Here is a 12,660-nt window from a genome sequence, read left to right as displayed (position 1 = left end):
GTTTGTTTCCCAGCACACATCTGGGAAATTGAAGTCACCCATGATGACAAGGTCCTGCCGCTTGGATATTTTCTCAAGCTGCTCACAAAGTGCAGCATCCACATCCTCTCGTTGGTCGGGCGGTCGGTAGCAGACACCAACTACCAACAAAGTGGCTACTAAAGTCTCCTGAGTCTCATGAGATCTTCAAATTTATTTTTTCCCTTTTATTATCAGTTCCTCTTTTTTAAAGTAAAATTTTAATGCAAACTCAGGTTGCCCAAGATTTGTAGAGAGATCAACTGATCCATTCATGACTCCAATGACATTTTTTTATCCTCACTGATTCCATGTTCGGGAAGCTGTTAATTCAGATGTCAAGAGATGTTGTTCCTTTATCTTCTGGGTCCCTCCAGCCATTCTTCTTCCTGTTTTGCCATGTATTCTTACCTTTTTAAAGGTTCCACTTTTTGTCCACTATTCTTCCTGTCTAGAACAAATGCTTTACCACTTGCAGAATTATTAGGCCCTTGTGAGGGTATTAGCTGTTAGCAGAGTTTAGCTATGTGAAGGAGTCAAGGACCAGGATGCTTAAAGATTTAAATAGTTTTATTTAAAAGAGCAACAACTATGTACAGAAAAAGGAGTCTGCAATCATTATTTATTTGATTTTTATACTGCCCTCCCATACGGCTCAGGGGTGTCATTCTGTGCAGTCCTGAAGACAAGCAGGGAGGAAGTCTGCTCAAAATAGCAGGAAATCTCCAAATGAACCTATCAGGACATAGGAAGAGACTATTTGCAAAATATCATGGAAACATATCTTTTGGCTGGCAACAATAGGAGTGTAACTCTGGCCATAGTAGTTTGTATTCCATGCTCTTAGAAACAAACAGGCACGTATTAAGAATTATGGTAATTGTCATCTACTGATTTCTTTTGTACTCATATTACATCAAAATAAATGGGGGGGGGAATTACTTTGGGGAAAACTCACATTTTTGGTGGGTTCACAGCTGGGTTGATCATGTGCCAGTTCCCCAATTAGTAGTGGACGCAAGTATTTCTGTACTAGGTCCTCATCCTTGTGGAAAGCTGTGAAGGCATCCTGGAAATATAAAAAAGATGGTATTATCAAAAGGAGAAGAAGGCCATTGTGTTAGCAGTCAGACCCCTCTTCCAGCAGAAGGACAGTCTTCAGGTAGAGACAGAAAAATCCCTCTAAATATCACTTCAATATTTGATGTGCAGGGCTCTGCTTGGGCCAAAATGAACCAAGATGGATGCCAGCCAGGCATTAACCCATGGAAACAATTTTAAAATTCATATCAAGAGCAACTGGGTGACTAATAGCCCCTCCTTGCCCTGGAGACTTAGGGTAGTCAAACTGTGGCCCTCCAGATGTCTATGGACTACAATTCCCATGAGCCACTGCCAGTGTTTGTTGGCAGGGGCTCATGGGAATTGTAGTCCATGGACATCTGGAGGGCTGCAGTTTGACTACCCCTGCTTTAGAACAATAGATTGCCCCAGACTTTTGAGTCACTCAGCATAATCCCACCAACATCTCAGCCTCACTTCCTCACCCATTATTCTTTGATTAAACAGCAATTAATAAATATTTAAATCTTTTCACTCTTCCAACTGCCCTTTCTGTCCAGTACTCCTGAAACAATCAAGAATCTCATAATCTTTTGTCTACCTCTGGTTAAATTGTTAAGTCATTGTTTTCTAGAAAGCATGTCATCCCTTCCCAGGGGTACATTTTGCCCTATAAATATGCCATCCAGTTGTATGTGGGTCTACTCTTTCACTTCCCAAAATGCTGGTCATTTTGCTCTTAGACTGGTGCTTCCATGGACCTCTTCAAGAACAATAATTATCACCCTTCCCTAAAAATCTCTCCCCTTCCTCCCTGTTTTCTTTGTTGGTCTTCTCTGTGTTTCAGGGTGTGTATGCAATTTTATTTATTTTCATTTTCTTTTAATAAAATCCTACTTGTTGAAGATATGTTTGGTTATTTTTGAGAATTCTCATAGGAAGAAATCCAGGTTTATGTAGGTGGAAAATCCCACTTACCCACCTCTCACTCTGTCTCCTTTGCTAATTATCTCAACTAATTAGGAGATTGTCTTTTTGGTTAACAGCTGGGCTGATGTGGTAGACAGGGGCTTCTTCCATTCCACTTAACTTTTACAAATGCACTGAAAGAAAACTAGTCAATATGACTAGTCAATATGACTAGTCAATGTGATGTCATTTAGGGGCATATCAGATACTGTTATTGCATTAATGCTGCTAACATACAAGAATACTAAGTTTCTGGCTATTTAATATCAATTTTCAATGTTCTTTATGGAGCAGGATTTTCTTATGATAATTCATACTACTATAGAGAGGTACAAATACAGTCACTTAGGAGAATTCTAGTATCTAGATACTATCCAAGGGATGTTTTTCTGTATGGGTGTCTGGGTATAATAGAGCAAGAAGGCATCTTTGGGACTTTTTCAGACCAGAAAATACCCAAGCAAAACTCCTGGTGGACATAAATTATTGCTTGAAAACAATGTGTGATCTCACAATAGTGAGAGCAAAAATGAATGAACTGGGAGGGGTAGGTTCCAGTGAACAAACAAATATGAAATAGTACAGATGCACTGGGACACCAGTATGGCAATAATAAATCCAAATAGAGTCGTCTCTCTTCAGTTTCAGATGTTTTTTAATTCATACTTCATATAAGTCCCAACGCGTTTTGCCTGCTGGCTTTGTCAAGGGACAAATTATTAGTGTTTCAGACAAACTTCATATAAGCAAATACTTGTCTCTTGGAGAGAGTATAAGGTCATATTAATTGCAGCCAATGGCGTTACTTCTGAGCCTTCTACCTGTCAACATCTGAGCTGGGAAATACACCATGCCTGTGGCAGGTGTATTGCAATATTCAAGCAATGCCAAATATACCTCCTCCATAGGACATCTTGGAGGGCCCATATTCAGCCGGTACTTTGTCGTCTACATCAGTTACCAGTCTGTTTTCCGGTGAAGTTTAAGGTATTGGTATTAACCTTTAAGTCCATACATGGCCTGGGTCCTGCCTACCTGCAGGACTGCTTGGTTCCTTAAGCCCCCTGCAGGGCTCTGCACTCTGTGGGTATGAATTTACTGGTTGTCCCATGCCCGCAGGAGGTTTATCTGGCCTCAACCTGGGCCAGGACCTTTTTGGTCCTGACCCCAACCTGGTGGGCTGAGCTCCCGGAAGAGCTGAGGGCCCTGCAGGAATTACCAGCTTTCCGCAGGGCCTGCAAGACGGAGCTCTTCCGCCAGCCATATGGTTGAGGCCAGGGTAGAGCCCGGGTTCCATCTTGAATCCCCAAGATCCATCGGTCTAGCTCCCTCTCTCACGGAATTGATGGTATGGTCTCTGACTGAACAAGGTGGGGTCAGTAGTTTTAGAATGCCATCGTTGTTTGTATTTTTTTGTTTGTATTTTTGTTTGTATTTTGTTTGTATTTTTGTAAAATGGGGATTATGGGGCTTTTAATGTTTTAATGTTTTAATGTTTTATTGTTTTAATGTATAAAACATTAAAACATTTTAATGTTTTATTGTGAACTGCTGCAAGACCTGTTGGGTGGCGGCGGTATACAAATCCATAAACAAACAAACAAATTAATTAATTAATATTAAATGTATGTAAGTGTGATGCCAGTTCATCCAGTTTCTCTTGCCAATAATCATCTTTTTCATCTACAATTCCTGTCTACAATTTCATCTACTTTCATTCCAGCAAACTGAATCAGTACATCATCTATTGTAGGGATAGTATAGTGTATAGCTTACAAATGGCTTTGTTCAGGTCGCGGGGATCTAAACATATACGCAACTTCCCATTTTATTTTTTGTGATGGTCAAACTATTTACCCACTCTTTGAGCCCATAAACTTTAGATATCAGACCTACACTTCCCATTTGTCTTAACGCCTCCTTCAGCCTGACCAGTATTGCAAAAGGTATCTTTCTACGTGCTTGAATCACTGGTGGAACTGCTGGATCAATATGTATATGATGGGAACCTTCAAACTCCCCAAGACCTTCAAAAACATCAGAATACATTGTAAACAAATGTTCATGTGACAATGATTCTACTGGACTTACAACATCTACATGACAAACCAAAGCCAAAGTCTCACAAGCCACCCTACCTAACAATGGAAGAGTTGATTTGTCTGTTACATAAAACAATATTTCTCTTTCCTGTTTTATGGTACGAACTACAAGGGCAATGGTGCCCAAAGGTTTTATCTTTTTTTCACCATAAGCCACTAGAGTTGTATAACTTTTAGTTAGTGCTTTCTGAACTGGCAAGTCATTATATGCTTTTAGTGGCAGAATATTTGCTTCAGCCCCTGTATCTAACTTAAACTTTACTGTATATCCTCTTATATTTATATCTACATACCACCCAGGGGCTTGAATTGCATCCAGTTCACCAGCAGTATAGGACAACACTCATATAAATAAACTGTGTAGATCCAAATTATGAACGTGATATCTTTGTTGTCCTTGATCTATACCTTGTTGATATTATAGTACATAGTTTGGCAAAATGATTTTTTCTTCCACACTTGTGGCAAATTTTCCCATATGCTGAACACCTTTGAGTCTTATGCACCATCCCTGTGGTGCAGGCCTAGTGTGTGTGTGTGTATTGCTAAAGTGAACTGCTGAACATGCTGTTATCACAATGCAAGTAGAAAGCTCAAAGAACAATAGCTGCTTGTACGCTTACATGCAAGAAGCTTATACATGCTATGTGCAAGTGACGTTAATAAAAGATGCTGTTCTTTGGCAGGAGCTCGGCGGAAAGTTGGCAGACATCCCTTACACTCAGATACCTGCATGTGTGTCTGAATCTCTCTCATCCCAACAAGTGGCGCCCGAACAGGGACCATCACCTACTCATCAACGCCTGGAACAGGCCCCACAGTGCACTTCGTCGTCTTCACGACCCCTCATTGGTGAGTATGGGTTCAAATCTAACACAACCTCAGAAGGAACATGTTAGAGAGTTAAGGTTTCTGTGTCAGAAAAGTGGCAGGTCCACCTCTGACCGAGATATTCAAGAATTACTGGAGACTATTTATAGACAATGTCCCTGGTACCCAGAAAAAGGCTCACTTAAGATCAAAGACTGGGGAAAAATAGGGAAACTTTTGCACAAAGAACCTCATGTCTCTGTTCAGTTTCTTCACACCTGGCATCAATGTTGTTTTGCTATTGATTGTATCTGTCCTGTTTCTTATTCCGCCTCTCTTCTGCCAAAAGAAAATTCAGACAGCATTCCTATTGCTCCTCAACTCTGTCCTGCCTTGTCTGCTTTGCCTGTTAGTCCGTCTTCCCCCACTCTCCCGCCTCCTCCTCCTGTGCCTCCAGATAAGGAAGCCTTTTCTCCAGTTCCTCGTCACATTTCTCCTAGGGAAGCTCTTCAAAAAGAACTTTCTCAAACTAAAGATCCAGAAACTATTCTTGAACTTAATGAGATGTTGGCAGTCTGTCCTGTAATTCAGACAGGCAGACAAAATGCTCAAGGACAGAATATAGTCGAATATCAACCTCTTTCTTATAAAATTCTTCATAAACTACGCAGAGCAATTATTGATATGGGAATTCAAAGTACTTTTGTACAAGGCATGTTTGAGGCTACTGCTCGTAATAATGCCATGATTCCTGAAGATTGGAAAGTGACTATGAGAATGCTCATGACACCTGCACAATTTGTTGTGTGGGACAGTGAGTGCAGTAATGAATGTCTTACTCGTGTTGCTGCATCTGGTGGTGTCTACACCTCTGATCAACTTTATGGGTCAGAGCAATTTGCCTCTCCTGTATTTCAGCTTTTCAAAAATTTCTTGTTTCAAGAAAACCCACTTCCTCTTTATCTAAGTTCCTAGTGCCTCCTGGCAATCAGGGTCTCATCCTGCCTCGCTCTGAAGCTCATCAAAGAGGTCTTTTTGTTGTTCCTTTAGTTCTTCCTGAAGGCACGCACTCTCCAATTACTCTGCAGCTGTGGGTTAATATGCCACAGTCTCTTCCCTCTGACATTAGTCCAGCACATCTCATTTGTTTTCCCTCTACTTTGCGTGAGCCTCACAGCCCAATGATTGCTTTCTCTACTCCTATTTCAGCTCGTAGGCCAAAGCACAAGTTTTTGGTGGAAGGCCAAGAGTTAGAGGGTCTTTTGGACACAGGGGCTGATGTAAGTGTTATTAGTCAATCACTTTGGCCCTCTGATTGGCCACTTGAAAGGTGTCCTTCTGTTTGGGGAGTTGGCGGTCAACAACCTGCTTATCAGAGTGCTTCTTTGCTTTCTTTTTCTTAGTCCTCTTACAAGATCTCACTGCTACGTTATCTATTTCTGGTCTTCACATTGCCCCAGAAAAAATTCAGCGTGTCGAACCATTTCTCTATCTTGGCAGACGTCTTTTAGCACAAACTGCTATTCCTCATCTTCCTTCTCTACAATGGCCAAAACCTCTAACCTTAGTTGCTCTACAACAGCTTTTAGGAGCGCTTAACTGGCTGCGTTCATCTTTTCTGTTATCAACAGACCTGCTAAGTCCTTTGTTTCATTTGCTTATGCAGGGTAAAGCCCCAGGGGATATTATTGTCCCATCTCCAGAGGCTTGCAAAGCTTTTAATCAAGTGTCACTAATTCTTAGTCAAACTTTTGTAGACCGAATTCCTCCAGATTTTCAAGGTTTACAACTGCTAATTCTATCACCAAAATCTCTTCCTGTTGGATTGCTTATGACTACTGACACAAAGATCTGTCGCTTGTATTTTCTGGAATGGTTGTTCCTACCCCACACTCCTTCTGGCAGTCTTACTTCGCTCCCTGACCTGGTAGCTAATCTGATCTCCCAGGGTCGTGAACTGTGGTGCTACAGACCTTGTAAAAATTTCTGTTCCTTTGACAAAACATGCTTTTCCCCTAGCATTTCAGCATTCTTTTCTTCTACAATGCGCTTTGGCAGATTTTGTGGGACAGATCTCTTTTAATCTTCCCAAAGATCCTCGTCTTATTCTCTTTACTAACTCTTCCTTAAAGTTCTTAAGTCTTCTGTCTCTCACTCCCTTACAGGGAGCGCCTACAGTCTTTTCTGATGGAGGAAAAACAAGAGGTGCTATTGTTTTTAAAACTCCTACAGGCACTTGGCAATCTCTTTACACAGCTGGCCAAAGCTCTGCCCAGCGAGCAGAGTTGGCTGCCATAATCCTGGCTTTTCAAACAGCGAACTGCTGAACATGCTGTTATCGCAATGCAAGTAGAAAGCTCAAAGAACAATAGCTGCTTGTACGCTTACATGCAAGAAGCTTCTGGGTTTGAGTACCGGCCTGAAGGCCAAAAGAGATACATGGATACATGTTATGTGCAAGTGACGTTAATAAAAGATGCTGTTCTCCGGGGGGAGCTCGGCAGAAAGTCGGCAGACTTCCCTTACACTCAGATGTGGGTGTCTGAATCTCTCTCATCTCAACACATCCCACACTGGAAATATTCTTTATCCTTTCCATTGTCACATCTCCACTCAGCATGTATTTTTCTAGATGCATCAGAACCTCATCATGTTCCTCTCTTATCACAGTCACTTCATGAAGTTGTTTAGAAACATGTTCCATAGTTTGCAATTGACTTGCTGTTGCTTCAGCCATCTGGCATATCTCGCTTTCTTGAGAGTGAGATTGGGTTCCCTTAACAGCCTCTCTTTCAGTTTCTCCATTGCACTGAAAACAATTTTATATCTAACCATCTCATTAAAAGCAAACCCAAATTCACAATGACTAGCTTCTAGTTAAACTCAGCTCCACAGTCTCTCCTTGTCTCCACATATGATTCCAGAAAGAATAACATTCAAATATGGAATGCAATATTTCTTAAACTCTTCAAGGACTTCTTCTACATTCTCTGGATCTCCACCAGAAAAAATAAACGTATTATAAATTAACAAAGCTTCATCGCCCACACAATTTGACAAAATAGCCACTTGCCACTTGTTTGATACATTATCAGTTTCAGCTGTAGTCAAATATATTTGAAAAGTTTGCTCCCAGCGTTTCCAGTTCTCAGCCAAATTACCTTGCAAAACAAGTGGACATGGGGGTTGAAAAAAATACATACTTCTGACACCATGTAATGTCTCTGCTGACCCGTGAAACAACATCCAGATTGTCTTTTTGGACACAGGCACGTTTATTTGCAAGATAAGTAAACGAAAGCAGGAGCAGCAACATACAAGAGGTGAAAACAAAGGAAGAACAATTCACCAGAGAACAAAGTTGCTTAAATGCATCACAGGAGTTTTATGAGAGTGATCTTCTTAAAGAAACATACATCACCCTCCCAGCCTCAAAATTAGTATATGTCAGCAGCCACTTAATCCTCACTCTGTGATGCCTCACAGTCTTCTGCAGTCAGCAACTGTCTTGCTAACATGACGTGGTGCCCTTTAAACTGGAGCTCTCTTCCAGCACATAGCTGGCATTGATTAATTGGCTCAGGTGAGCTGAAAAGACAGGGAGCTGCAGTTGAAGTCTGGCCAGAGGAATGAGGAGCTTTCTTGGAGAAATCTTGGAGAAATCTTTGGACTTTGACCCATATCAGTTGGATTGAAGTGGTTTGGCTATTCTCGCCGGGCCAGGGATTGGGGGACAGCCTTACAGTGGCTGGTCTCCTTCCTTCAGGACTAGACACAGAAAGTGGTAGTGGGGAACAGTTGTCTGGCCCTTTTGCACTCCCCTTGGGGGTGCCAAAGGGAGCAATACTCTCCCTACACTTTTAAACATCTATATTTACCCTCTGGCACAGTGGGTCCGGGGCTTTGGGCTGGACTGTCATCAATATGCTAATGACACCCAGCTCTATCTCCTGTTTGATGACCAGCCTTACTTCCCCCAGAAACATCTGCCAGTTGTTTGGAAGCAGTGTCTGGATGGCTCAGGCAGAGTCATCTCAAATTCAACCCCTTCAAGATGGAGGTCCTGTGGCTGGGTAGAAGGGGGCAAGATCAGTAAGCATGCCTCCCCTCTCTGGATGGAGTGCAGTTTATGGCTGTACTTCAGTCTGCGTGTATGGATTTGCTGGTGGTCCCTGGACCCTGGGAGGCTTGACTGGCCACAACCATGGCCAGGGCTTTTTCAGTCCTGTCCCTGACCTGGTGGAATGAGCTCCGGGAAGACCTGAGGGCCCTGACAGAGCTGTTAACTTTCTGCAGGGCCTGCAAGATGGAACTTTTCTGCCAGTTATTTGGTCCACCCTAGGCCACGAAGATTGGGTCCATCCCTATACAGGCCCCTGTAGCAGCCTGTAGAGGCATTGCCTTCATCAACTGGGCATGTATTCTTTTCCCAAGAATGATGGTGACTATTGGGGATCAACCAGGGTAGGGTGAGGGTTTTAGATTAGTTTTCCCGCCATCAAGGATTATTGTTGTTCCTTTTTTATGGGGTTGTATTATTTTATTCTTTCACTAGTAAAAAAGCCTACTGCAATCAGGAATGCAGTGGGTGCTAGCAGGGTAGTGGAGTGGGGAGACAGACATACAGAAAGAATGACAGGAAGACAGACAGACAGACAGAGAGAAAGGCAGGCAGGCAGGCAGGCAGGCAGGCAGGCAGGCAGGCAGGCAGGCAGGCAGGAAGGAAGGAAGGAAGGAAGGAAGGAAGGAAGGAAGGAAGGAAGGAAGGAAGGAAGGAAGGAAGGAAGGAAGGAAGGAAGGAAGGAAGGAGGCCCCTCCCAGGATGACTATCCTCTGGGCTGCCCGTGACTTCCCTGGGCTCAGCCTGTCCTGAGAGCAGCAGCTATGGCTTGGGCCCCAGGTGGCCACCATGAGCTAAGGTGACAATGTGGGCTGCCATCACAGCAGCTGGGTGTTGCTGGCAAGCAGAGTGGCAGTCTAGCAAAATGGCAGTCCTATTGGTGGCGACTTCGGCTGCTTTGGAGGTGGTGGGTCACATCCCCTCTGGGTCCCTGTCATCGCCGTTGATCCAGGTGAGCTCTGGCTGGGGGTTGGGGGTCCCCTGGAGAGTTTGGCTCCCACCCGTGAGCTTGAGCAGGGCCAGACAATAGCATCATATAATTATAGCCCAAACACAGGTTTACCAAATAAATGAAGCTATGCTATAGTACAGTGGTCCCCAACCCCCGGTCCGAGGACCGGTCCCGGTCCGTGGATCAGTTGGTACCGGTCCGCGGCTCCTCCTCGTCCTCCTCCCTGGCTGCTGCCTTGAGGGCTGCCCTGCCACTCTGCCGCCAGCTCACCTTTGGTGCTCTCCAGCGGCCACCATGGCTGGGGCTCCCCCTTGGCGTCGCACTGCGCAGCTGCTGCTGACAGCGCCCCCCAGTTGGCGACGGGAAGTCAGGGGCGCCAGCGGGAAAGCAAGTGGAGCAGGAGCTCAGGCAGTGGCGACATCCATCGGCAAAAGACTACCCCCCCCGGGCCTCAGTAAAATTGTTACACGTTGACCGGTCCCCAGTGATCAAAAGGTTGGGGACCACTGCTATAGTAAATCTCTAAGTGGACACATAGGGTCAGATCCTATGGTTTTACAAAGATGAGAAGCTTACACAAGATGATTTTCTCCATCCTACTCCTTCTTCCAGAAACCAGGGGAGTTAGCCCCTAAGCCTCGTAGCATTTTATGGAGCTCCCCTGTTCAGAATAGAATTTTCAGGGCATATGAGGGGTTTCTGGTGGGGGATGTGGGGCATAACCCCTTGCACTATCACCTTCCACTTGTTCAAATGTAGAATTCAGCCCTATGACCACACATTGCTTTTTACTGAATCAGAATACCGGTTTATTTAATCTTGCCTGTTTAGATTGGTTATGGTTCTTCAGGATTTTAGGCACAAATATTTCCCAGCCCAGTTACCAGAGAATATTCAGAGATGCCAAGATTAAGCCTGGGGAATTATGACTACAAAGCATATTGTCTGCCACAACCCAACTGCCCTAGGTGTAAACTGCACGGAGCTTTTATTCCAACCCCAGATCGATTCAGTCCCTGCCCTCTACACAGAATGCGATTTCCGTTTGGATTTGGGGCAATTTAAATTTTCCTTCTGCAGCAAGAAGGATTGATCCAGAGTGACCCTACCTTTATTGTGGGATATCTCAGACTGCTGCTAATCCTGAATATATTCAGAAAATCGCATTGTTTTGAACTGGGCTCTCCTCATTGGTAGAGGACCCATGATTGGCTACAGGTGGTCATGTGACAAGCCTGCCTCAAAGGAGAAGCCCCTAATTTCTCTCAACTTCTGTCAGCCTTGGATTTTTTTTTGTGCCTTCTTCGTTCCCCCCCCCTTCAAGAAAAGAAAGGATTTTTTTCCTCCCTCCTCTGACTTCTTGGATCCTCTCCCCCTTTCAAGAAAACAAAGAAAGAATCTCCATTTGCCTCCCCCCCCCACCTTCTGAGCCTCCCTAACCATGTGCAGAAGACTTTCCTGTTTCAATGGGGAGGGGGGGGGGGAGAGGAAGACCCGAGTTCAAAGTGATCTGAATTCAACAGGATTGACAATGGAATAAAAAAAGTAAGTGCAGACTCTGCCCTAGACTCTATAATAAAATCCTACCGTGGCATCCTGTCCTGCATAATGGCTGATGACACGAGTGCCCCCTGGGTGTTGCCAATGAAACTGGCTGATATCGTAAACTTTCCGGTTGATGACCAGCCACTTCTCTTGTCTGGAGTTCTTCTGACCAGAGCGCAGTCCGATCTCTTTCCAAGTGAAAAGCTGTGAGACGCTGGAACCAGGTACTGGCCTTTTCAGGTTACTAGCTGACTGTAGAGGCATTCTAAAGCTAGTACTGAATCTTACAATCAAGACCTGTGCTGCCACTCGATCTGAAAGAAGAACGGAGCAACATGTTCCCATTCTGCAGTTTTATATGGTTCTGTTGCAGCCACCCTAATGGTTCATATCATCCTGTTGTGTCAGGCAACTGTTACGTCAGGCAGCTGGCTCCTTTCCCTGCTTTCCATATCTGCTTCATTTCCACACTATCAGTTACACATATTTTTTGTTAACAAAATTTAGGCAGTCACATTTTAAATTGGGTATCATTATGCTATTAAATGCACAACTGTTTTTATATCATTTTTCAATCACCAGGTTGGGAAACCAACTTCTATATTCAAGTGGAGGTCCCTTGCATATCCATGGAATGTTAAAAGTTCTTATACAAATAAGGGTATTTCAAGGGTCTGTGTCCTATCCTTGGGGTTCCTTGATGGCTCTGGAAGGCTTTCTTGAAGAAGAAGAAGAAGAAGAAGAAGAAGAAGAAGAAGAAGAAGAAGAAGAAGAAGAAGAAGAAGAAGAAGAAGAGTTGGTTCTTATATGCTGGTTTTCCCTACCCGAAGGAGTCTCAAAGCGGCTTACAGTCGCCTTCCCATTCCTCTCCCCATAACAGACACCCTGTGGGGTGGGTGAGGCTGAGAGAGCCCTGATATCACTGCCCGGTCAGAACAGTTTTATCAGTGCCGTGGCGAGCCCAAGGTCACCCAGCTGGTTGCATGTGGGGGAGCGCAGAATCGAACCTGGCATGCCAGATTAGAAGTCCGCACTCCTAACCACTACACCAAACTGGCTCTTGAATGGGTGGGCGTTAATTA

The 12,660-nt window shown here is 44.0% G+C and overlaps 1 protein-coding gene across 1 annotated transcript in view; it reads right to left on the bottom strand.

The window, feature by feature from the left end:
• LOC143828739 (acyl-CoA (8-3)-desaturase-like) overlaps positions 1-11,842 on the bottom strand; it is a 39,701-nt gene extending 27,859 nt beyond the window's left edge. Inside the window, exons 1-2 of the mRNA XM_077318991.1 lie at positions 11,621-11,842; positions 977-1,087 (exon numbers count right to left, since the gene is read on the bottom strand). Of these exons, the coding sequence (XP_077175106.1) occupies positions 977-1,087; positions 11,621-11,842 (333 nt within the window). The remainder of the gene's footprint in view (positions 1-976; positions 1,088-11,620) is intronic.
• Positions 11,843-12,660: the final 818 nt, after the last annotated feature.

This window comes from Paroedura picta, chromosome 2 (genome assembly GCF_049243985.1).
Source record: "Paroedura picta isolate Pp20150507F chromosome 2, Ppicta_v3.0, whole genome shotgun sequence".
Taxonomy (NCBI): Eukaryota; Metazoa; Chordata; class Lepidosauria; order Squamata; family Gekkonidae; genus Paroedura; species Paroedura picta.
This window is presented reverse-complemented; position numbering and strand designations above follow the sequence as displayed.